The following is a 26998-nucleotide window of genomic DNA, read 5'->3' on the forward strand; positions in this document are numbered from 1 at the left end:
AATGTTGATGTAATTGTAGGCTGGTCTTGGAAGGCGAATCTGAAATCTGGTTGGTTCAAGATACAGCTCCATTGTTAATAGTGTTTAAGTGACATGGGACAGCACTCTTGATTTTGAAGGCCCCGGGCAGATTGGATTGGCATGGCAACACATAGAAGCTGAAAGCTGATTGGATTAAAAAAACGAATCTAACATACACATACGCTACTGGAAGCAGTGCAGCCAAGAGGCATGCTATGTCATAAAGATAATGGACTACTGGGAGTAAATTAATACCATTTAATGGAAGAAATACTAGAATTTAAGATGTAAATATAGGTCACGGCTTCTGACAGTGTTAGGCCAGCAGAGAAGGCTTTGCGGGCCCTGACTGAGAAATAGCCTCCAACAAACACCACAAACCTGGATTAGACACAAAGGGTACTTGTTAAAGCCGTGGCACACCTGTGACAAGAGAAGTCACAACTAGCAAGCCTCTGGGCCAAAATAAGACATGGACACTCGTGGTTTACTATACAGCACAAGTTAATTAGCAAGTTGCCGTTGGACTCTAATGTGGACCACAGTCGAAGCAACCTTACCAACTACTGTGAATCTCCTATCCAATTTCTAACAATGCATTCATCGTTGTCTCAAAACAGATAACCTCTGCAACGGGAAGTTTCACAAACACCTGCAAGACCTGTATGCCCCCCTGGTGGTGCGCTATGTGGACCTGATGGAATCATCCATTGCTCAGTCTATTCATAGAGGCTTTGAAAGGGAATCATGGGAACCAGTCAAGTAAGGGCACTTCACATCAGCCTTTCCATCCTTGAGCTTTCATCTACACTGTATATGGCATTCATCTATCATCAAATCTTAGAGGCCAATGAACCAATTTGCTGGGATGAAGTTAAAATACAGTAACTGTTGTTTTTTATTTCAAACTCCTATTGGTATTTGCCGTGTATGTTTCTTACCTAGCTTTTGAGTGTTTAGTTGCTGTGTGATGAGTTTAGCGTTCTTTTCAAGATGACACCGTGAGTCAGACTGTTATATTGAGTAATTTCCAATGGGCTGACAAGCTCATTGTGAGTTTTTTCATAGCCCGTGATTGGCTCTTGTCAAATAGAGCCGCCTGGTCCTCACGGACAAGTGCACGCCACAATATGCCGTCTTATGATGTGGACATGTGCGGCTTATAGGCTGGTGCGGCTTATATATGTACACATCTGTTTTGCACTTTAAATTTATTGGGTGCGACCGGTGCGTCTTATACAAATTTTTACAAATTACGGTAATGAAGTATTATTAATAAATGTATTTATTTGATTGTTTCTCTCCACAGGGGTAGAGCAGGCGCTCTGCCAAATGTCAACCTCCAAATGCCCAAAGTACCAAATCTAACAGTACCAAGTGTTAACCTCTCACAAATGCCCATCTTTTCTCCACCCAACTGGATGACATCGAATGATGACTCAGAGTGTGTACTTGCCTCCTGCAGTCAGCGACATGCACACATCGTTGGCGTACATGTGGCTCATATGTCCCAAATCATTACCTTCCTAACAATTTCAGATACTATAAGGAGTTCCCAAAAAAAGGAACTGAATTGAATTACTCCTTCATAAATGCAATTACTTATCAGGGAACGTTTGCGTTACTTTTTTGAACAAAGGCTGATCAGGCTGATTTGCAGTTCTCCTCCAAAAACGCTAGGGTGCAGTGTTTTCCTGTCTAAGCAACCATACAGCGTTGGCTAGCTATTTAGTTTCCTGTGTAGCAGTAGTGAACAGTGGCGACTGGAGTGACATCCAGGTCGTTGATATCAGTGCGTAACAACGTGCCACATATCACTGTAGGTGGTGATAAGGATGTTGTAACGTTTGAAATAGGTTAATTCCGTTACCTGTCACTGGATCACAATAACTGTTATTTTTACTCCCAACACTGACAACAAGAGATGAAACAATATGGAAATTTCATATCACAAATACTGGGACTAAAAGTATCAGGACTTGTTGTAAATATGCTCACTCTTTGTAGTTTTCCCGGAGGGCGCGAAACTATCTCCATGGCCGTCAGTTAATTTGCCTTCCGGCTCCCCCACACATTCGCGATTCGGCATTTGTTGATGTTTGGTCAAACTAGGTTTGCACGATCATTATCGGACCAGTAATTATAAGGCTGATATCAGGGAATTATGATCAGTTTTTGTGATCGACTTTGAAAGGCGTTTATTGGCATATGCTGATCAGGTGTTTTTTAAGCAAATTGTCCGATATTGATCGGTGGTCGATCGATCGGAGCATCCCTGCTAATAATCTTCCCTGCATAGAGGGACGTGAAATCTGTAGCACATTTTGTAAAAATGCTGAGACTTGCATCCATTTTCCAAAGAAGGGATGCAAACAGAGCTGATTTATTCAATAATAATCAACACTGTGCTCTAGCTGTCAAATGTTTGGCTTTATACAGACCGTAACGCCACATTTATGCCAATGCCCTGATATGAAACATGTCGCTAACTGATCTGAAGTTGATGCTGTCAGGACGATGAATCTTTCCATATCCTTCCTTCCCAAGCTGGCACCCTCTGTTGTTGTTGTCGTGGGCAATTGCAGTGAGAAATATTTTTCATGTTTGTCTCATACGTAAATTGTGATCATGTGAGCGAATAATTCCTTCCCCCAGCTCTCTCACATTTCCTGTTCCTGTTTGCCAATGCCCGACTCAGGGCTCCCACATGTCGTCTTTTCTGTCTAAAAATAGTAGAGACAGTAAAGTTCTCATGCGTTCTATTTCCCGTCAAGTGGAAATGGCAGGAAGCATATACAGCAACAATTGGTTAATTGGTTCCAGACCCGACCGTGATAAATGAATTTCTGCAAAGTAGGAATCCTTATTTATAAATAGAGTATTTAGGGAGTTAGAGCATAGAAAACCTTTTTACGACCTTCTAAATACAATTGTTAACATTACTAGAGCCCTTGAGACATAAACTAACACCCCTATAGTAACCTTTACACTTGTATTACTCAATATAGTGGACATAATAAGAGTAAATAAGACATTTACGACATAAATAAGACTCATGCTCGTGTGTTGCTATAAATCTGTTCCCTTGGGGAGCAGAGTGGCGGGCAGACAGGAAGTGACATCGGGGGTTCAGAGTTGAGTTTTATCTTGCCGTGGATGATGGTCGCAACAGCAGCCCGTGTTTTAATTTTATTCTGGAGTATTGTGCCTGTTGTTACATAATTCAAACCTCCAATAAAAGAAGAACAGTTTCATGCTCATGTGCTTGTTTTGTTCCTGTGGCCAGGAGGTGACGTCAGGGGTTCAGAGTTGAGTTTTAGCTTGGCGTGGGTTACGGCCACAGCAGTAGCTTGTGGTGTTGTGATTATTGCGGCTGTTGTGAGATCATTAAAACCCGCAATAAAAGCCTGTTGTTCTGGCGATCAGTATAGAAAAATATATACGAAATATAGGTCTAATTTGCTTCAATAGGCATATTGTTTTAGTAAAAGTAGGCCATATTCAACCACAAAACAGCAGGATTAATAATTAATATATTTTTGAAAAACGTGATGGAGCAAAGGGCCGCCTGTCGTGATAATTTCAGCTTAGAAAATGATAATAGTCTCCACCCTCTCACCCTCAGTCAAAGTCACACGATTGCACTCATATGATGAATTTTGAAACACTAAATTCTGACCTCTTATCCTTAAAGCAACGGCTCAGGGACGTCAGAGGATCTGTTTTGGAAGTTGGATGCTCTGCAGACCTTCATCCGAGATCTTCACTGGCCAGAGGAGGAGTTTGGCAAACACCTGGAGACCCGACTGAAACTGATGTCCAGTGACATGATTGAATCCTGTATAAAAAGGTAAGAAGGATATATTATTAGGCTGCAAGGAAACCGTGACATGAAATGTACAGGTGTCTTAGAATAGTCGAGTATTCGACGATTCGATTCGGCAGAGTCTGATTCGTCTATCAATCTCACAGTCGAATTAGATGAAAATGTCTTGCGATCAAGATTGTACCCTTCTGACTACACGGGGGGGGCTGCTGCTGAGCTTACATTTTTACATGGAATGTTTTTGTTTTTGCCATAAATAGCCTTGATACAAATTCATTTGAAAGAATTGAAAATGACGTGTGTTTAACAGAAGACCTGTACCTATGCAAGATGGCGAGGTGTAAACAGAGAATCCCAGCTTCTTTTCCAGATTTGTAGTTTTGTAGTTGTTATTTGTTCATATCGGGTCTGTTTTGACATCTTTCACTCGACAAGAGCTTTTGGATATTGGATTTCTCAGCACCAACGTTGTTATCAACGATCTTTGACTCATCCCTGAGATCTCCAGAGTACCAGAGTCTACAGACACTACCGAGCCAGGCGGACATGCGTCGACAACGTAAACAAAGGCGAGGAAGGTTCGGAGGAAAACAAGCTAAGCCGAGGCAAACACCGAACAGATTCTCCTTACCAAGCATTTTTCTTGCTAATGTACGGTCTTTAGTGAATAAAACGGAGTTACGACTCCACATCACCCACAGTAAGAGACTTTCGGACTGCAACGTCATTATTTTCACTGAGACGTGACAAAGCAGAGGAGTACCGTACAATGCTATTGGATGCTATTGAGCTAGCCGACGGCCACACGCTTTTGACTGATAGAAGAGCGACTGTGCGTCCGTGTGAACGGCTGTCTCTGTCACCAAATAAATCAAGATAAGGTTGTTGCACACCTACCATGTTTACGCCATTATGAGCCAATAAGTCCATCGATGTTGACCTTCTACCTAGCGCTCAAAGCCAGCGCTCGCCGCAGCTCTTTGGGATTGTGCCACCGAAGCAGGTGATTTATTCATGCGTGGTAAGTATAGGTCTTCTATGTAACACACACATCATGTTTAATTCTTTATTAACAAAAACTAGGCTGTTTTGTAACAAAAACGTTCTTTGTAAAAATGTTTGCTCAGCAGCGGCTGTGGGACCCCCCCGTGTAGTCGAGTACAATCTTGATCACATGACATTTTTATATGATTCAATGGTGAGATTGATAGTCGAATCAGACTCGTCTGAATCAAATCGTCGAATAGTCGACTATTGTAAGACACCTCTCGTATGTAATGGATGATATGTCAGGATAATTAGCATCATTGTGAAAAATCTCGACTGAGGTCCTGCATGTTTGTGTCTTTGCTAAAGAACTCGTGCAGCATTCGAGGCCAAGCTTCAGAGGAGCAGTCGGGCTACAGACTTCCGAGTGCCGCAGTCTATCTGCACCATGTTTAACGTCATGGTGGATGCCAAAGCTCAGTCTGCCAAGCTGTGCGCCATGGACCTGGATCAAGAGGTGAGGCTGAAAAAGATAAGAACCGGCGCTCTAAAATTGACAGGTGACTGGTCCAGCGTCCCCGGCCGCTCGCCTAAATTCTGCTGGGATAGGCTCCAGTAAATGAGCATAACAGTATAGAAACTGTGTGTTCGGCATCCTTTTTTTTTTATGTTGCCCATCATCCACAATCCTTATGAGACATGAATGCACATGTCTTTGATGATGGGCAAACCTCTAAAAAGTGCAGTTTTCCTTGAACTAGTTCAATCTAAAATGCAGACTTTGTATCAGACAAGTACGTATTAAGTGTAATTGCCTTTCTTTGATGGTAAAGACAGTTTAAGATGATTTAATGTGCAGGTTAGTGGAAACAATTGGAATGCTATTGACAGATGCCGTGTAAGTCATTTGCAGCTTTTTATCCTTTGATTGTTCAAATAATTTGACACATGACATGTCACCTTCATTTTCTGTTTCTCAGTTGCTTTTTTTTTTCTTCTCTCTGTCTTGTGAAAGTTTGTTAGAGACTGGGTAAGTGTGGCCGCAAATTCAATGGTTGTCACACCATCCGTTTCCCGAATGTATAATTAGTCGTGTGTCTTCCTCCCCTTGAATTGTTTGGATTTCATTAACGTATGTGTTGATAGTACTGCATACACTTGGGGTGCAAGTGAGAGATCTCAGAGGCTGATACCAGCTACTGACAACAAATGAATTATTCTGTCTTGACTGAGCTGTTCTGTCGGTGCTACAAGGCCAAACCAGAGGGTTCCACATTTGTCAACCGATCCAAACTATCCCATATTCTTCATTCAATCTTCATTCCGCTACCATTCCCATAGCGTTTCAGCTCATCTTCACTTGTTTTGCATCCACACACAATATCTTCAGCAGGGGTGTCCAGGCTGATATAGGTGAAAAAGTGCATTATTATTATGGGGAACTTCAGTCTGCTCTTTTTTCCAATTTTTGCGGGGAGAAAAAAACAGCTTTTTGTGAAAAGATACATTTCAAGCATAACTTTCACTTTGACACAAATATTTGTTGCTTTTGTGACAGCTCAAATATCTAAACAACTACACCAACATAAACAACACAAAAAAGGGATTGTTTTCCATCAAATCCATTTATTATTGTGCACCGCTAATTCCAACTTCGGACACCCCTGGTCTACAAAAATTGCCTTGTCGTAATAATTTAATAAAAACAAGCTAAAATAAAAATAACACATCTGATTAATGTCAGTTATTCTAAATCTAAACATTCTACTAATAAATGTGGTGGTATTTACACTCTCTACAACAAAGGTCTCCAAAGTGCGGCCCGGGGGCCATTTTGGCCCGACTTGGGACTCCATCAAACTACAGTGAGAGCCATTATCCACAAATGATGAAAACATGGAACAGTGGTGAACCTCCCCAGGAGTGGCCGGCCAACCAAAATGACCCCAAGAACACAGCAACGACTCATCCAAGAGGTCACAAAAGACCCAAAACAACATCAAAAGAACTGAATGGCGGAGTTCCAAGACAAAACCCACTGCTGAACAAAAAGAACATTTCTCAATTTTGCCAAAAAACATCTTAATGATCCCCACGACCTTTGGGAAAATACTCTGTGATCTGACGAGAGAAAAGTTAGAACTTTTTGGAAGGTGTGTGTCCCATTACATCTGGCGTAAAAGTAATGCCGCATTTCAGAAGAAGAACATCATACCAACAGTAAAATATGGTGGTGGTAGTGTGATTGTCTGGGGCTGTTTTGCTGCTTCAGGACCTGGAAGACTTGCTGTGATAAATGAAAGCATGAATTGTGCTGAAGGAGAATGTCCGGCCATCTGTTGGTGACCTCAAGCTGAAACCAACGTGGGTTCTGCAGCAGGACAATGATCCAAAACACACCAGCAAGTCCACCTCTGAATGGATGAAGACTTTGGAGTGGTCTAGTCCAAGTCCTGACCTGAATCCTATTGAGATGCTGTGGCATGACCTTAAAAAGGCGCTTCATGCTGGAAAAGCCTCCAATGTGGCTGAATGACAACAATTCTGCAAAGATGAGTGGGCCACAATTCCTCCCCAGTGCTGTAAGAGACTCATTGCAAGTTATCACAAACGCTTGATTGCAGTTGTTGCTGCTAAGGGGGGCCCAACCAGGTATTAGGTTTAGGGGGCAATCACTTTTTTGGAGGTTTGGATTTTTATTCTCCCTTAATAATAAAAAGCTTCATTTAAAAACTGCATTTTGTGTTCAGTTGCGTTGTCATTGACTAATATTTACATTTGTTTGATGATCTGAAACATTTAAGTGTGACAAACATGCAAAAAAATAAGAACTCAGGAAGGGGGCCACTTTTTCACACACCTTATCTGCGTGTTGCTTTACGAAATAGCAAAGTGGCCCTTGCATCCTCTCCTTTCTCAGTATGGGGCCCTCGCTGGAAAATGTTTGGACGCCCCTGCTCTAGATTTAAAAAAAAAAAAAAGACGTGTTAAGATGAAGGTTGACAATGTATTTGGAGCTGAGAATGTGAAGATGTAAGCAGTGTTTTTAGTATTAAAAATATTTGAATGATGACGTAAGTAATATGTGCTCTTGTCCTTTCTCTGTAGCGACAGTACCATTCCCAAATTGACTATCTCATTGAGGAGACGGTGAAGGAGATGATAACTCTGCTAGTAGCAAAGGTAACACACTCAATGAAACTACTGAGAACCTCCTCAAGATCCAACAGCGCAAAATGTAAATACTTGTACTTCAGATTTTGATCAGGAGTTATTTTTTAATTATTACCGACTTAAGGAGCATAAGATATGTTTTCTGCAGAAAAAAAAATAAAAAAATATATATTATATTTTTCAAAATCCACAAAGAATGTTAATTCTGATTTGTATAAAAATGCTGGCCGGAGTGCAAATGTTACGAGCTACGCGAAAGTTTGAGATCCGAGGTTGGACTGTGCATCAAACCCAATGAAAGCAGATTGTATTATTACACATAGACACATGGCACTGATCATAACGTGCTTTCTGCAACTCTCTTTCAGTTTGTGGTCATTCTGGAAAGTGTATTAGCGAAGCTCTCCAGATACGATGAAGGAACGCTCTTTTCCTCTTTTCTTTCTTTCACAGTAAGTTGATTTTTACACTTTGTAACTGGCATACATGGTGGAAAGTCTTGTAGTTTAGCAACATTAGTGTCCATTGTGTGACTCTTCAAACAATTTTGGATACAAAGTAGGGCTGAACGATATATATCGAAATAGTATTGTTGTGATATTGGCACGTGCGATATCCATAGCGAAAAGATGTGCGATAAGTTCTAACTCATTAGCCCTTTAAACGCCAAAGTCGTAAAATTGGGACAAGCAACCTTGCAGAATTTGAAAAGCCATTTCTGCAAATATGGTGCCTCATGTAGTTCATACTTGACACCAGGAGATGGCGCACTCTTGTGTGTGCTGCAGCGAGTCTGCTTGCCATGACAGTCCGCACGCAGCATACTTGAGCCGATGCTTTGCTAAGGTTAGCGGGAAATAGCGGCATACACGGTACGATCTGCGGGAGACTCCTTTGCAAAAATGACACTGGTATAATAGATAGATAGTTTATATCTATCCATGTAAAAATAGCAGTAATAAGAGCCGTTGAGGCAGCAGCGGTGTTCAAGATCCCGCTGTAAATGCTGCTGATGATGGCTGGGTTTGCTTAAGAGGTGAGCAAGAGCATCACACGTGGATCAGACATTTTGATGAGCCGGTATCGTGGAGACAGGGGTCTGACGATGCGTAAAGCTGAGCCGGAAGGCAAAGCTCTTAATTTACCGCTCGATCTACAGTATGTTCCCACCCTCACCTATGGTCATGAGCTTTGGGTCGTGACTAAAAGAACGAGATCGCGGATACAAGCGGCTGAAATGAGTTTCCTCCGTAGGGTGGCTGGACTCACCCTAAGAGATGGGGTGACAAGCTCAGTCATCCGGGAGGGGCTCGGAGTAGAGCCGCTGCTCCGTCACATAGAGAGGAGCCAGTTGAGGTGGCTCGGGCATCTAGTCTGGATGCCTCCCGAACGCCTCCGTGATGGGGTGGTCTAGCCGTGCCCATTCAGGAGGAGGCCCCGGGGCAGACCTAGGACACGCTGGAGGGATTATGTCTCACAGCTGGCCTGGGAACGCCTTGGTGTCTTGGGAACTGGAAGAGGTGGCCTTCCCTACTGAGTCTGCTGCCCCCGCAACCCGGTCCCGGATAAGAAAATGGATGAATGGATGAATAGACACCCATATCATATATGGCACTAATTTCCAATATCGTCCAGCCCTAATAAAAAGTATCACCCTATTTGATCGGATGTGCAAAGAATTGCTCATGAGAAGACACGCCGTATTAAATCATCTGTGTTGCTATCTGACTAACTGTCACGTAGAAACACATTCATCCTTTGCATATCTTTGATTGCTGATAAGTATCCAACCTCCCAAACTGTGATTCTAACAACCCTCCTGGGAGAGGACACCTCACTCTTGCTGGAATTCTCAAATGAACTACAGTGTTGCCTTCAAGTGTCAAATAGAGTGAGAACAGGATCGGATTGACTAATTATCTGAAATATTACTCTTCACTAGCGATCAGCACTCGTGTTCCACACATGAAATTATGCAGAAAGATTGCTATGAACTGTATGTGCTTGCTTGATGGCAGTTTGTGTGACAAAAAGTCAAGTTGTTTGCACCTGAAACCTTCACATGCAGTCTCGGCTAGCAGATGAACCAAAATGGATTCAACTGCAAGCTGGACGTAGCTGCGATATCATAGCTGGATACCTCACTGTTTGTTTCCCGTATCTCTCCCCTTTATGACAAGGTGAAAGCTGCCTCAAAATATGTGGACGTGCCTGTAAGTGGAAGTTCTGTCTTTGTATTTTGTATTTGTGTCACACTGCTTGTTTAATGCACGCTATGGAGCAAACAGCCCTCATTTGATCATTTTTATTATTCTCTTAACACAGTTGCATTGACACTGTCATTATCATTATAGTTGTTGTTGTACACTTGTTTTACAACCTTCTAAACACAGTTTTTAACATTATTAGAGCCCTCTCACATTCATATTACTCATATTACTATGGTAGACATAATAAGAGAAAATAAGACAAATTAGACAAATTAGAATAATATAGACGCGAGAGTTCCTTGTTGTTTTTTTACTTCCTGTTCTGGACAGTACTTCCAGCGGTGGCTATTGTCCCATCAAGGTAATACAAGTATTACTGGCACTAGTGACCAGTGTAGAATACTACATGTCATCGCGTCTTCTGAATGCCTAATATTTGTATTTTAGTTAATTCAGACATTTTTACGTGTAAAAATGCCGATTCTAGGCAAAAAAATATGTAAAATGTGCTTAAATATGCTTTTTTTTTGCTACAAATAGGCCACATTCAATTACGAAACACCTGTGATTTATGAATAACATTTTTGAAAAACCGTGATGAGTGAAGCCATGAAATTCGAAGCGCAAAGTGGTGAGGGATTACTGCCATCCGTTCCAGACACCCAATAATATGAACTAAAAATACATCATAATTCTCATTTTACATGCTGAAAACAGTGTGAAAAAATGATAAATTACGAATGGAATGGTGGAGTTGCGATGACATCTTTCTTGAATTCAATAGTGTTTATCACCATCTTTATCAAATTTGCTAGCCCTAGCAACTTTTTTCGGCCCCGTGCGGGGTTATTTTGCAGTCGCAGTCAATAAAACAATGCACGCTTAGGGTGCTGTGTTTGGACACTCAGAGAGTACAGGGCAAACGGACTAGTTTTTCTTCTCCAAAGTTTTCGACAACAAAGGAATCATACAAAAACTGTACTCTTAAATAAGGAGAAAGCGAGCAAAGTCCTACTTTGCAGCTGTGAGTGTCAGTTTTTCATTTAGCAGCTGTCACTAATAAAACTCGAAATGAGCGTTTGTTCCATTGTGGCACTTATTGTTGATGTCAGTGAATATTTGACCAGGCTTTCATTTGTAGAGTCATAATCCAGACGGTGTTGATACGTCCCCGTGTTTGTTGTTTCCCGTGTCCGTTTATATTCATGTGGCCAGACACTGACAGCCAGCCTGCCTCGTGCCTCGTGCCTCGTGCCTCGCTCCGTGCGGCGTGTACATTGTGAGCCCATGTTGTACGACACATTCCCATTCTGCTGTCAGGGTGGCAGTTGCGGTGGTGCGTGTTTGGGAGTGTGCCAATGGTGTGTGTGTGTGTGTGTGTGTGTGTGTGTGTGTGTGTGTGTGTGCATCCGAGCTTTATTAGCTGCCAACACATGACAAATTTCAAATGAATGCCTTGTCAGTGAATGTGACGAGGCATCGCTTATGCTGGCAGGGGTCGCACTTCCCAGTCCAGCATGCTAATTATGTTCCTCATGTACAAATCTGGAATTTCACTGGTAGAAAAAGGATTTTCATTTACACGTCGCAATCGCCATTGCAAGTGTGTTAATGGAGTTTAGAACCAGTATGTGGTTTGGGTTGGCTTTCTTGTCCTCTTGCATGGTTTTTGTTGGTGAAAATAAAGGTTTGGAAAGCTAAATATTTTGTCAAAGAAGGTTTGGTTGAAGTTTACTGTATCGTCCACAGTGAATATTTGAATATCTGAGATGTCAGAGTGTCAAGCCCCCTCACAATCTGCTGTCCCTGGTAAACCCGACCGAGTATCTGCAGAGGCCGAGTTCACTTTGCACATGGCCAGACTGCAAGAGTTGTTTGGCAGCCAAGCTCCAGTCTCTGAGCGAACACTCCAAGTCAATCAGACACGGGGCCTCCGATCATCATCTTCAACTACCCTCAATTCCTTGTGTATAATCTGCACCGGTATATAAGCCGCACCACTAAATTTAGAGGAAAAAACAGATTTGTACATATACAAGCCGCACCGGTGTGTAAGCCGAACATGTCCAGGTCATAAAATGGCATATTGTGACGTGCACGAGTCCGTGAGGACCAGGCACCTTTATATTTGACAGGAGCCAATTGCAGGAGGTCATTGCTCGATATAACAGTGTGACTCACGGTGTCATCTTACAAACAACACAAACTCATCACACAGCAACTTAACACTCAAAAGGTATACCTAATAAATATCCAAACAATGTGAGTACTAAATAAATGAAAAAAACATTTGAAAGTTTTTCCATAATGCATTTCATTTCCAGAGCCCAAGGGGAGGCTGACATCATTGCAGCGCCCCAATGAATGCAATGCATTACGGTAAAACTTTAAAAGCGGCTCTTCCCGCTGTACACTCTGGTTCTCCCGGTCACGATAGCCGTAGGTGCCGTAGGAAGTCAGTACGACCATCTTGCAATCGAACCCCCCCCCCCCCCCCCCCCCCCCCCCCCCCCCCCCCCCCCCCCCCCCCACGTGCTGCCCACGGCAAACAAATTTCCCAAAAATTGCAGAGCCCGTGTGTGTGGTAACACGTACGTCGGGATGTAAGGCCTGCTTATACTGTTATATATTATTACCTCCCGCGATTTCCAAGGGGTTGACAAGCTCTTTGTGAGTGCACTGATAGCTCGTGATTCGCTCCTGCCAAAGAAAGAGCTACCGTTTTGTCACTGACTTGCGAGCGGCACAGTATTAGTACGTGTAAGTCACAAGATTAGTATTTAGCCATATATTTAGATGTATTTTTGCTTTGTTTTCTGCATGTAAAAGTAGAATTATTCTCTTAAAAATTAGCTTTGTGTCAATATTTTTGGGTGTCTGGAATGGATTGATTGGATTAGCATTATTTGTTCGGGCGAAAAATGTATTTGTTTTTTGGATGTTTTCTGATGTTAATGACGCAAACCAAGATTCCACTGTGGCCATTGCGGGGGGGATGTTGAAGTATTTGTCCCATTTTCTATTTGGTAAATGCTACCTTATGTACGACGGCGTATTCGGGCCACATTGAAAAATAAATGAAAATCAGAGATTTCGAGAATTAAGTTGTAAATTTACAAGAAAAAAGTGTCCAAAATTTACAAGAAAAAAGTCTTAATATTACCTTCACCCAAGGCCAAAGGTCACATAAGTCCGCCCTTTCATAGCTGTCTCAGGTAATGCCTGTTACGACAGAGCATTCAAATAATAAAGTCGTAAGTGTACGAGAAAAAACTCGTATCTTTATGTTACAGGCACTTGCCTAAGACACCTATGAAAAGCGGGGACTTATGTTTGGGCATGTGGAGGTGGCGGGGTACGGAAGGCAGTGAGAAGGTGCTCATCTACTGTAAATGCTGTAAATAATGTACGACTTTATTCTCGAAACCTCAGATTTTTTTCCCCAATGTGGCCCTACTACTCCGTCGTACTTATGTGTCAAATTAGCATTATTGTTGCGTTAATACTGTTTCCTCATTCCTGCCCCTGTAGAAGCCCGGAATGGATGTAGCTGACGGTTACGTGACCTTTGTCCGTCACTCCCAGGACATGCTGCGGGAGAAGGTCAATGAGGAAGTGTACATTGAACGATTATTTGATGTAAGTAAACCACAGCTTTGCTTTCCATATGCTGGAGCTTACACAAAAGTGAATGTCATCATCTCCTTCATTTCTCTGCATTGAATGAATGATATGAATACAGATTGGCTAACGACAGCAAGTGTGGCTGCAGCACGCACAGAAAAACGTCTTCTGGATGCATCTTCCAAGTCATTTCGTGATCTTTACTGTACAACACTTGCGCTTCCTTCTTGCCGTTGATTACAAGTAAACAGCTCAAGCTTTAATGAACTTGCCGTTAAGTCACATGACACTGTTTGCCTTAAATACTTAAGCTGGGGTCAACTAACACCAAAACAGCGCATCACCGAATGGAGGAAGTCTCCCCCTAAATTGTATTTAACCAATCCCTGCAGCTCGATGAGTTGCAGCTCTCTGCATCTAATCTGCAGGCCTGTGGGATTATCTTGTTTTTCCGAGTGAGCAAACAACAGTTAAATGATGGAGGGGAAAAAGTGGTACAACAGATCACTTTGTAAGATGTCTTGGTATGATGTTTCCAGGCAGGATTGTGAATGTTTGCTTGCACATTTTCTTGTCGAATGGAACTACTGTATATCCCAGTGCTGCGACGCAACGGTGAAGTTCCTAAGGCATAATCGTCCCTCACTAACTCACGGTTCGAACATCGCTCCCAACATCAAGCACAAAAATGGCTCAATGCACTAAAATACAAATACAGTATAAGCCATTAAGACCACAACTTGAATGTAGTATCCTACATTGGTCACCAGGTGTCAGTCATTGTTCGGTGAGACCACCACCAAAGAACCAGACTGGAACAACCAGCTTTTATTGCAGCTTTAAATTATCTCACAACGGCCGCAATAATAATAACATAATAATGATCATAATGATCATAACAACATGGGTTACCTTGCAGCCATAGCCCACAACAAGCTAAAACTCAACTCTGAATCCCAGATGTCATTTCCGGTCCGCCATCGGTTCTGCTCCCCTACAAGGTAAACTGTCTTAAATGGCTCATTTTCTCTGATTATATCTACTATATTGGGTAATACCGATGTAAAGGTGACTCTGTGGGTGTTATTTCATGTCTAGATGGCTCTAATAAGGTTATACAACGTATTTAGAAGATTGCGAACACTTTTTCTATGCCATAACTATGAAAATTTAAAAATCAATTTATGAATAAGGAATCATACTTCACTGAAATTCATTTTTCGCATTTGGGTCTGGAACCAATTAACTGCGATAAACAAGGGATTACCGGATACAAATGGAAAATGCACTGTCAAAGCGACTTCTTTTGTTTAGCTTTTCGGCCTGGTTCTTTGGACCACATGGCTATCGGAGAAGTAGTCAATAACTGAATGTTAAAAATTGAGAGCCATATATTTGGTTGGACTCTAGCATTGACAAGGAAGATTGATGAAGAGCCCCGAATGATGGGTGCACAGAGCAGATAAAGCAGTTGCCGCACCCCTCTAGAAAGTGAAAGTTAAGTTTGTGTGAAAGTTAAAATTAAGCTTGAGCTAGAGAATGAGAACAATGCATCTTTTGTGTGTCTGCCTCTTCTCCCAGTATTTTTCCACAAGTCTTATGTAAGTGTAGCACAACTCTGATTGTGCTATGTGAGTATGCGTGTCAAGAAAGTCTTCCATTAGACTGAAAATGCACTGAGCTAATAGGTGTAATAACACTATCTGACCATACAATATAGTGCAAAATAGCAATGACCCATACAGTATATTTAGTGCAGTCGTCCCTCCTTTACAGCGGTTAATTGGTTCCAGACCCGACCACGATAAATGAATGTCCGCAATATAGAATTCAATGTTAATAAATGGAAACCTGTTTATAACTTTCTAAATATGATTTTTAACATTATTGGAGCTCTGTAGACATGAAATAACACCCGTATAGTCACCTTTAAACTCCTATTATTCATTGTTTACGTCATATGCTGCAGGGACTCGAGACTAGCTAGCAAGGTAACAAGCCAGCTAAGCAGTTCAAATTTATTTTTTCTAAATTGAAAAAGCCCTGCTTCTCACGTCCCCCTTGACACTTCACCGCCCCCCACCTCCCCGGGGGGGCCCATAACACCATTTGAAAAGCACTGCTTCAGGGAGTCGAACCAAAGGAATCAGCTCCCTTAACTCATTCAATACCAAAGACGTATTTATACGTTTTTATAAACCCGAACGCCCGATCCCAAAGATGTATTTTGATGTCTTTTACGTTTTTTTTGCGCAAGAGGCTAAAAGAGGTGATTATGCAACTGCACACGAATGGATGACACTGTTTAAGTGGTTTTATGACATGAAAACGACCACAAGGTGTCAGAAGTGCATTTGATAAGAGCTCAGCAGGGATCATTAGCATGTATTAACACACTCCACAGCAAGGAGGAAGTGGAAGAGCATGGAGGAGTGTAGTGTGCGGAAGGTTATGCATTGTAGGGAAATTTTAGCGCATGGACACGCACACGCATGCACGCATGCACACAGTTTAGTTCCAAATGTCAAAATTGTAAATAGTTCATGGTGTTATATTTCTAAATAAATTGTTATTTTGATGTAAAACAACCCTTTTTTGTTGTTTATGTTGTGGTATAGTTGTTTAGGTATTTGAGCTGTCAGAAAAGCTAAATAATTGTGAAAGTTATGCTTGAAATGTGTCTTTTCACACAAAGCTGTTTTTCTCCCTTTTCTAGTCAGGAACTGATATTTTCCTGAAACTAGCGTATGTTCTACTGATGATTAGTAAGAACGGAAAAAGGTAGAAACAAACTTTTTTTTCTGATGAAAGACGGGAGTCTAATCTTTCTTTTGGTAGGTTCCATGTTTATATAACCATAGAACACAACATTCTGTGTGCCTTGAAAAATCAGCCAAAATCGTCTAAAACGGCCGCTACCGAAGGGGTTGTCTTTCGAAAAATGGCTGGGATTGAATGAGTTAAAAAAGCCGACACTCCCATCACTTGGATGAAGTACCTCTGCGCCTGAAGGAACTTTATTTGACAGAACCTCAGCTGACACAATGAGTGAGAAACAGAACTACTGTATAATAATAAAATAATGAGTTGAAGTGATGAGTGAGTCTGGGCGCCTTAATAACCGGAAGAGATGATTTCTAAGCTGTTGACATTACCCCGATCCCTGGCCTTTTTCTTTCTCAACTGGAGCCAAGTTCTGTGCTGTAACTCTAAGCTGTGTTTGTTGTGATCCGAGAGGACTTCAAACTCACTGCTGCACACACTACAACCCCTTCACTACCCCACGCCAGAATCTGCCTCGCTGAAAGCCTCTGATAAATGACGTGTGTGTATGTGTGATTAATCTCTGATGGCAAACATTCCTTGACATCCCATTAAAGAAGATCACACAAACATGTTTGCGTCAACAAAGAGTCGTCGTCACAATTAAGTCCTTGCTCAACTTAGCAGGTGTTGAGAAAGTCCGCCATGTGTTTATCTCATGCTTATTTGCTTTATCCTAGCTCAGACAGACAACTCCTCTTTGGTTTTGTTAATCCAAATCAGCCCCACAAGCATGGTGTGTTTCTTTTTTCATTTGTTTGTCTATATCCTGTCGTGTTTGCCCAAGAACAACATAAGAACTGCAGTATAGCCCCTCTGTCAGCTGAAAACACACAATATTGACCACTAGGTGGGGCAAACATTATGGTGACGTACAGTCATCAGGTTCGCTCCCTCACTCTATCGTGCTTTTCGAAAATGAATGAATTATTGCCGTTTTGTGGTTGACTGTGACCTGTTATTAGTCCAAACATATTGAAAGACACGTCAAACAGTATGTAGTATTCTGGTCACAAGGGGCCAGTAAAGATGGCGCCCTCCGTGGCAGACGTCTCTGTGACACTCTCCCGTGTTTTTCTATTTTTTGCTATTTTATTGTTCATTTTGGACATTCAACACACTCACGCAGTACATTACAACAGGGAGACACTTTTGAACATCGGCAGGGTTCACCATGAACTTTCATTTAGCCTCTCAGACTTTGCCTTTCTTCTGCGCCGGGAGAACGCAGCAGCCTGCGGCCCCGGTGAGCTGAATACCCGGCGAGCAAAGCATCCGAGGCGTAAACGAGGCAAGCGAGCCGGCCTGCATGCTAGGCTAAAAGCTAGAGCGACTAGGCCACCGCTACCAAGCTTGCTGCTAGCCAACGTCCGCTCTCTTGAAAACAAGATGGACGAACTACGAGCAAGGATTACAGCTCAACGTGAGATCAGGGAATGCTGTGTCCTCACCTTCACAGAAACCTGGCTGACGGAGGATATACCGGACTCGGCGATCCAGTTGGAATCATTTGCTGCTTACCGGGGAGATCGGACTTTAGCGTCTGGTAAACACAGAGGTGGCGGCGTCTGTGTTTACGTAAACAAACGGTGGTGCACAGACGTACAGACGATGGAAAAGCACTGCTCGCAGGACATTGAGCTGCTGATGGTGAAATGCAGACCTTTTTATTTACCTCGTGAGTTTAGCGCTGTGTATTTAACTGCTGTTTACATCCCACCACGAGCTAACACTGCTAATGCACTAGGCCTCCTGCATGACATCATCGATAAACACGAGACCAAACACCCAGACGCTGTATTCATTATATCTGGCGATTTCAACCACTGTAACCTCAGGACTGTCCTCCCCAAATATCACCAGCATGTGAGCTTTCCCACAAGGGAAAATAACATCCTGGACCAAGTCTACTGCAACATGAAAGGTGCTTTGAAGGCTGTTCCAAGACCCCACTTTGGAAAGGCTGACCACATCTCTATATTCCTTTATCCAACGTACAGACAACTTCTCAAAAAAGCTCCCCCTGTAAGTACAGCAGTTAAAGTATGGAATGAAGAAACTGATCAAGTACTTCAGGACTGCTTTGGCTGCACAAACTGGGATGTGTTTAAAACTGCAGCGGGGAGGGAAGATTGTACTGTTGATTTGGATGAATATGCTTCTGCTGTTACTGGCTACATTAGCACATGCATAGAGACTGTTACCACCACCAAGTATTACAGAAAATACCCTAACCAAAAACAGTGGATGAACTGTGATGTAAGGGCTAAGCTACGTGCTCGTTCGACTGCATTTGTCATGGGCACCGCTGATGACTACAAAAAGGCCAGATATGACCTGAGGAGGTCCATACGAGAGGCCAAAAGACAGTACAGACAGAAGCTGGAGGGCTACTATTCCACCTCAGACCCTCGGCGCATGTGGGCGGGGCTCCAGCACATCACAGACTATCGACAGCGGAGTAGCGTAGCCACGTCCAGCCAAACCACACTTCCAGATGAGCTGAACGAGTTCTATGCCCGCTTTGACACCCAAACTTCTGATGAGCAGAGAGGGTGGCTGAACCTGGGGAGCACACAGGACGCACCTCTCATGGTGACATCAGCTGATGTGCGCAGGGTTCTAAACAAAACAAACCCACGAAAAGCAGCAGGCCCAGACAACATCTCAGGACGTGCACTTCGGGTTTGCTCATCAGAGCTAGCTGATGTGCTTGCTGACATATTTAACCTGTCGCTTGCACAAGCATCTGTACCGACCTGCTTTAAGTCCACCACCATAGTGCCCGTACCCAAGAAGAGCAACGTGACCTGCTTGAATGACTATCGCCCTATAGCACTCACTCCTATTGTTATGAAGTGCTTTGAAAGAATAGTCATGACCCACATCAAAAAGAGCATCCCGGTGGCAACTGTGGACCCTCTACAGTTTGCATATCGCCAGAACCGGTCCACGGATGATGCAGTCAACACTGCCATCCACACAGCCCTTTCTCACCTACAGGGCCAGGACACATACGTCAGAATGCTATTTATAGACTATAGCTCCGCTTTTAATACAGTCAGCCCCCACAAACTCACAAATAAGCTCCTCACACTTGGCCTGTCTCCCTCCCTCTGTAACTGGGTGTTTAACTTTCTCACAGGCAGACCCCAGTCAGTCAGAGTCCACAACCGCACATCCAGCTCAAGAATTGTGAGCACTGGGACCCCACAGGGGTGTGTGCTGAGTCCACTCCTCTACACGCTCTTCACCTACGATTGCGTGGCCTCCCAGAACAACACCAGCATCATTAAATTTGCGGATGACACTACAGTCATCGGACTGATCACTGGTGGTGTTGAAACATCATACAGAAGAGAGGTGGCGGACCTCATAGCTTGGTGTCGTGATAACAATCTCCTTCTCAATACAGATAAGACTAAAGAGATGATCATCGACCCAAGAACAAGGGAAAAGGAGCCACATAGACCCCTGTTTATTGGTGAGACTGAGGTGGAGAGGGTGAAAACCTTCAAGTTCCTTGGCACACACATCAGCGAGGACCTCACCTGGTCTCACAACACCCAACAAATTCTGAAGAAGTCCCAAAGGAGACTGTACTTCCTGAGAAGACTGAGGAAATTTGGCATGTCCACCACAATCCTGAGTTGCTTCTACAGATGCACCATCGAAAGTGTCCTTACCGCCTCCATCACTGTTTGGTACGGTAACTGTACAACACGTGATAGGAAGGCACTCCAGCGGGTGATCAAGACCTCACAGAACATTGTTGGGGCAGCCCTCCCCTCACTGCAAGACATTTATACATCTAGAGTCCTACGCAGAACACACAACCTCATCAAGGACAGCACACATCCACAACACTCATTATTCACACTCCTACCATCAGGCAGACGCTACAGGAGTTTGAAGTCCAGGACCACAAGGCTGGCAAACAGCTTTTACCCACAGGCCATCAGGCTTCTCAATGAAGCACTCAGACACGCCACACGCAACACACACTCATAGCACTTTATTTATTTATTTATTTATTTGTATTATTTACTTGCATTAATGTCTCTTCTGTTGTTGCTTAATTTCTTGGTATTTATGTTTATGTGTTTATGTTTCTTATGTTCTTATTCTTTCTTGTGTTTTTCTTTCTTTTCCTTGGGAGAATGAACAGAATAAGATTTTCATTGCATGGTATAACTGCTGTTTTACCATGCACATGACAATAAAACTCTCTTGAATCTTGAATCTTGAATCTAATGTTACATGGATGAGACATGAGCGTACCTGACCTTACCTTAACTTTCACGATGGAGTCATTGATGTGTGATGCGTGACAAAAAGTTATCCTCCCATTCCGTGTGGAAGTGGTACCTTTTTGACTTCTTACTTTGTCCTTCTCCCCCACTCAGTTTCAAACCCCTTCTTAAGTTTTGAATAAAGAAATTGGAGGCTAACTAGTTAGCTCAGTAGCTTGCTATACTTAAAGCAGTGGACGTCTCTTGTATCCCTGCTGTGATCCAGTAGCCTGTGTAACAGTTGTGACGTAAACAAAGATAGTCATGTTTTTGTTTTGTTTTTAAATGGGGATACACGGGGACTTGGTCTGTGGGGGCAGGTTCTGGGTGTTCCATATCTGCCACCCGGGCTTTCATCGGTGGGGCGGTGTTCAGATGCGATGTCTCCTTCGTCCCTGGGCGGGGCGGTCCTGTGTCGGGGGTCGAGCAAGGGAGCAGAAGTGCATCATGTAGATAGAAAAGTGTAGCGTGCAGAAGGTTACGCATTGTAGGGAAATTTTAACGTATGTACACACACGCACACGCGTGCACACACATGCACACACATACAGTAGTTCAGTTCCAAATGTGAAAATTGTAATTAGTTCATGGAGTTATATTTGTATATGTTGATGTAAAACAACCCCTTTTTGTGTTGTTTATTTTGGTACAGTTGTTTAGATATTTGAAAAAGCAAAAGTCACAAAAGCAAAATATATTTGTGTCAAAGTGAAAGTTAAGCTTGAAATGCATCTTTTCACAAAAAGCTGATTTTCTCCCGTTTCTAGTCAGGAACTGGTATTTTCCCAAAACCTATGTTACCTATGTTCTACTGCTGATTACTAAAGAACGGGAAAAAGTAGAAACAAACTTTTTTTTCTGATGAAAGACGAGAGTCTCGTCTGTCTTTTGGTAGGCTCTGTGTTTAGATAGCCTTGAAAGATCAGCCAAAAGATCAGCTAAAATGGCTGGTACGGAAGTAGTTGTCTTTTGAAAAATGGCTGGGATTGAAGGAGTTAATATTGAATCCTACTTCGTGGAAATTCACATATCGCAGTCAAGTCTGGAGCCAATTAACCACAATAAACGAGGGACAACCATAATGCTATTTATCATGTACTGTGTTGTGTAGAAAGCAAATGTAACCTGTCTGGTTCTGGTTCATCACTGCACACGCCCAGGGATCGAACGAGGGAGGGCCCACCATGTGACTGACTCAAGAGCGCTAGCCATCAAGCTAAAAAGCCCGAGCTGTCACAACTTGATGTCTATTGCAACTTTTAGGGCGCCAGGAAGTGAGGTTTTCAACGGCACAACATCAAATTTGTTCATCCTTCCGCTGATGTTTGGGAGAGGTCCACTGATGAACGTTGGGATTGCCACTTTATCAAGACTCTCAGATAGTTCATTGAAGTCTGTTTTTAAGGTTTCAGACTGTTGTTTTCTGGCATCCACTGCACCCACATGAACTGATCAGATGTTTCACACTTTGGTGTTTTGCCAGTTCCTCAGGTATCACTTTTGTGATGTCAGAGACAGTGGCCCTTGGATAGCTGGAAGTACAGTTGCTATTCTGTTTATGTTTATGTTTATGTTTATGTTTATGTTTATGTTTATGTTTATGTTAGACATGGCTCCGTTTCCAAGCACCAAGTATCTTTGACCTTGACACGTGGCAAGGTGTGTCTGCCACTTTGTGCTGACTTTGAGGTGATAGTTTTCTCACTGTTTACTGCCACATTTGGCTCTGACAGTGGTAAAAATCTGTTTGTTAGCTTTATTTCAGGTGATGATAAATCTCTTCGCACCAAGTCCATTATAAGTGTCTTTGCAGAGTCTTGGAAAAGACACAGCATCGTTTAGGTTGTTCGTAACAGGTTTGTCACCCTTTCCTTTGGCGGTAAATGTGGACATCTTGCCTTTGGATTCCACTGGGAGCGTTTCATGAAGTCCTTTTTCAGTTTCTAAGGCAAAAATCCTTGATTGGATCGCACACATTTCTTGCTGATATATCCAACAGCTTTCACAAGGAGACTTTGTTTGGATTACTCCTGCGGGTATGTTGACAAAGTTGTAGTCGGTGGCTCGTCAGATATGTTGGAAAAATGATTCTTGGTTCACTTACTGTAAAAGAAAATAAATTGAATCATTTCCAAGACTTTGGGAAAAAGTAGAATGATTTCAGAGCAAAAAAAGCAGTAAGCTGGAAGCAGCAATTACAACAGGGGCACTTTGATACATTTTGTACATTAAAGATGCAAAAACCAATCCAGTGTAAGTCAAAACATCTTGGCTGTGTGTTAGAGGTGACAAAGCAAATTAGTGTCATACAACATAACTAATTAATAATGAATTAATTCGATTTGTCCAGTATGCCGGGCCAATAAAAGTGCTTGTGTGATAAGTAGATAGCGTTTTGGTGTAAGGGTCACTGATTTTGATGACTGGTGACCAGTTCAGGGTATAGTGGGCTGGGATAGGCTCCAGCTCCACTATGCTGGTGTATATTTATGCAGGAAAATGCCAAAACCTACTTTTGAATAACTTGCAAGGATGCCATTTAGATATAAAATGATGACGCACCTGCCTCCCTTGTGCGTGTTCATCAGTGAGTGTGTGGGTATTGACTAGTGGAGACATCTATACGCTTGCATCTATCTGTCTGTGCCATTTTGTTAAAGGAGGCCTTGAGGTGCCAATCTGTCTCCTATACTCTTCCTCTCCGTTGGACCTGACAGAGGTGTCCAGTGCTGCATGTGTGCTGCTTGTTGCTGATTCTTGACCCATTGCTTTGACCTGTATCTGTTTTTCCTTCATGAGAGGTTTTCTGTCAGGATTAGTCTCACTACGACTTCTCTTTGTTGTCATGCTCGATTAGTTCCGCCGGCGGCATCACAGAGGCCGATGAAGGTGTCTCTGGCTGTCTCTCTGCTGCTTTGTTGTGCTTTTCCTGGTTTTATTTGACCCCAGTCTGCCTAAAAGTTTTGTAATGACGATGGATAATTGTCATGGCACCACAATGACCAGGATTCTTACTCCTTACTTTCTATACACCAGTCGACAAAACCATCCAAACGAGATGTCTATCAAACGATAATGTGGCTAAATTTAAGGAGGTTATCGGCCACAGATTTTATTTTATGTTCTTGAGCATCAATAATATTCGCCATGGTGTTGTCTTGTTTCGGTGGAGGAAGGCACCCGGTTTGAAAGCAAAAGTAAACAGGCGATGAAACATGACACCACCTTAGTAAGAACCTCGGTTAGCGTCTGACCTGCTTCGTGGGTTTTTCAGTTAAGGTAAAAAATTTACACCACAATTTTGCTTCGGTTTGCGTGCATTCTTGTTGTGTTGTTCATCCGTCTGTATTCTTAATGGGCTTTTTAAATCACAAAATGTCCTTCCTTGTTAGCATCCTATTAGCTAGCTATCTCGCCGCCGCATCGTGTCTTTGGGAACAGTCACGTCAGGGATCACGTCTTCAAAGAAGGTACAAGTAAACTTAAATGTTAATTTCCCTCTTTCATTCATCATGTATACGCATTTAGAGGCATTTCAAATGTTGTTTGCATGTCAAACTGTAATTGTACAACCATTAACATTTTGAGTTTTGTGGTTTTTGTGTTAATTGGAATTACATTATTTCTTATGGGAAAAATTGATTCGGTTAGCGTCCGTTTCGGTTAGACTCGGACGAATTAATGACGCTAGCCAAGGTTCCACTGTTTATTCAGCGTTATTAATTAGTTCCAAACATTGATGAAAATGAACATTTTTCCCATAGGAAATAATGCAAATCTAATTAAATATTTCAAATAATATCAAATATCAACAAAAATAAATTTTATAGAGAATAATTATAGTTTTATGTGCAGAAAACTATACTATAATCATACATGAGGATTGAAACGGAGGGCGAGGAGCGAAGATGTAGGTCGGGAGGGGACGCAGCTTTCTTTGGCCCCATGGCGGGTTATTTAACAGTCACACTGAATAACAAAAACACATGGACGGTGAGTCAGCAACGCGTTGGGTGCCTTGTTTGGCAACTCCATTCAGCACAGGGCAGACTGACTAGTTTGCTACGTTCAATATCGTACAAAAATCAAATACATGTCCCCTTTGTATTTACGGTCGATTAAAGTATGTTTGCTCTTTCCAGCTACGCTGTACATTTATGTGCTTTTTCACAACAAAACCAGAAAGACATGTTGTTATGTTTTTATGAGCTGTCCTTACATGTTTTTTCTAACTGTTGCCTGACAAGATTAACTTTTTAAACTCTTTCGGCAGGCATTAGTTTTGACTGCAATGCTATCAAAGTGTCCCAATCTATCACTAAAGAGATTCCATTTCAAATCACATCAAGACATCCAAGTGTAATTCCCAGCACTCGGTAATCGGAAGATGAACAGCAAAGTCTCTTCTTGCTCCAGTTGGGTCATTTTATAGTTGTCTGGCAATAATGTCCTACACTATAATGTATAATAATGTCGTTTTAGCAAGCATTTTTCAATTGAATTTCATTCTAATTGGGTATTTGACACGCCTTCGACTCTTCTATTGCCAGGAGCAAGATGATTTAACTAGGGACTCTTCATTTCAGAATATGTGTCAACACTCATAATTTCATGTGTACATGACATATGTGGTCTAATACAGCTAAGGTTAAATAAGCAACGACGTCTTAAGAAATTAAACATAATCTCAGATTAACTCTGTTAACAAGCGCTAACACATATAATCTGTCGTACACTAGTGGAGCAAGACATTTGGAACTGATATTTGGCCCATTTCTCCCGAAAGCGTTCAAATTTGGGATTTGATTTTTCAATTTCCCAACCAAACACCCAGCAATCCCATCATGATGCTTCTATCATTTTATTTTGGTGGTGAAAATGCACTGCAAGCAGGTGTGGCACGATGATTATGCTGAGCAGAGACTACTTCTTTGGAAGAAATGGAACAAAGTCATGATCAGAAGCACAAATACAATGTGAAAGACATTTTCATTTAAAGGAAAACTGCACTTTTTGGGGAACTTTGTCCATCATCCATAATCCGTCTGTGAGACATGAACACACGTCTTTCTCTTTCCTGTGTGTTTCCGTGCTAAAGATATAAAAGCAGATGAAAAGGGGCAGCTAAGATTGCATGTGCCAATAAAGCCTTCTGAAAAAACACAACACAACACTCCATTTGCCAAATTCCAAAAGAAGTATGTAAGGCTCTTGTCCAAGCATCGATATTAGGGATGTCCCGATCCAATCTTCAGTATTGGGATCGACCGCCGGATATGATCGGCTTCCGCCACGACATCGGGCCGATCCGGTTGCCGTATAACGTTCGTAACTCCGCGCCACACTCCAACATGCTAGGTTGCGGTAATGCGCCTCAAAGCTGGTGGCCCCTTGACTTCCGCCACAAAAGCCAAAGATATTTGTGTCAAAGTGAAAGTTATGCTTGAAATGTATCTTTTCACTAAAAGCTGGTTTCCTTTTCTAGTCAGGAGCTGATATTTTCCTGAAACTTGCCAATGTTCTACCGCTGATTACTCAAGAACGGAAAAAGCTAGAATCTAACTTTTTTTTTCTGATGAAAGACGGGGGTCTGGTCTTTCTTTTGGTGGGTTCCATGTTAGTATAGCCATAGAACACAATATTGTGTGTGCCTTGAAAGATGAGTCAAAATGGTCTAAAATGGCCGCTACTGAAGGGGTTGTCTTTTGAAAAATGGCTGGGATTGAATGAGTTCATTGTCATCCATCCCCATTCAAAGTATGGCATTTATTTCCAAAATAGTTTACCCTGCAGAGATGGGGGGTTTGTGTACGCCTTTGCAATGTTGGAAAAGGGTAAAGATTGCTTCTCTGCTTGTGTTTATTCCAGTTTGTCCCACATCGCAACTGTGATGCGTGTTTATGTCTTATAAGAATAGGGAAAAATTAATTTAGTCCCTCTGCACCCTTTGCCCCCTCCCTTGCTCGGTTTAGTTCTTGAAAGAGTGGCCCAGATTAAAACAGATGTGCTTAAATGATACTGGAGAGGGGACTTAGCACGAG

The 26998-nt window shown here is 42.3% G+C and overlaps 1 protein-coding gene across 15 annotated transcripts in view; it reads left to right on the forward strand.

Moving 5' to 3' along the window:
• The window catches only part of cadpsa (Ca2+-dependent activator protein for secretion a), a 124349-nt gene that overhangs the window by 77796 nt on the left and 19555 nt on the right, over positions 1-26998 (forward strand). For 5 of the 15 annotated variants that reach the window (XM_054785698.1, XM_054785701.1, XM_054785713.1 and 2 more), the window contains 8 exons: positions 642-783; positions 1331-1465; positions 3716-3871; positions 5204-5351; positions 7943-8017; positions 8377-8460; positions 10189-10221; positions 13750-13857. In XM_054785698.1, the coding sequence (XP_054641673.1) occupies positions 642-783; positions 1331-1465; positions 3716-3871; positions 5204-5351; positions 7943-8017; positions 8377-8460; positions 10189-10221; positions 13750-13857 (881 nt within the window). Of the gene's footprint in view, positions 1-641; positions 784-1330; positions 1466-3715; positions 3872-5203; positions 5352-5849; positions 5865-7942; positions 8018-8376; positions 8461-10188; positions 10222-13749; positions 13858-26998 lie in introns of all 15 variants that reach the window. The other 10 variants (XM_054785700.1, XM_054785702.1, XM_054785707.1 and 7 more) reach the window with 4 other exon arrangements.

The sequence above is a fragment of the Dunckerocampus dactyliophorus genome, chromosome 8 (genome assembly GCF_027744805.1).
Source record: "Dunckerocampus dactyliophorus isolate RoL2022-P2 chromosome 8, RoL_Ddac_1.1, whole genome shotgun sequence".
NCBI lineage: Eukaryota > Metazoa > Chordata > Actinopteri > Syngnathiformes > Syngnathidae > Dunckerocampus > Dunckerocampus dactyliophorus.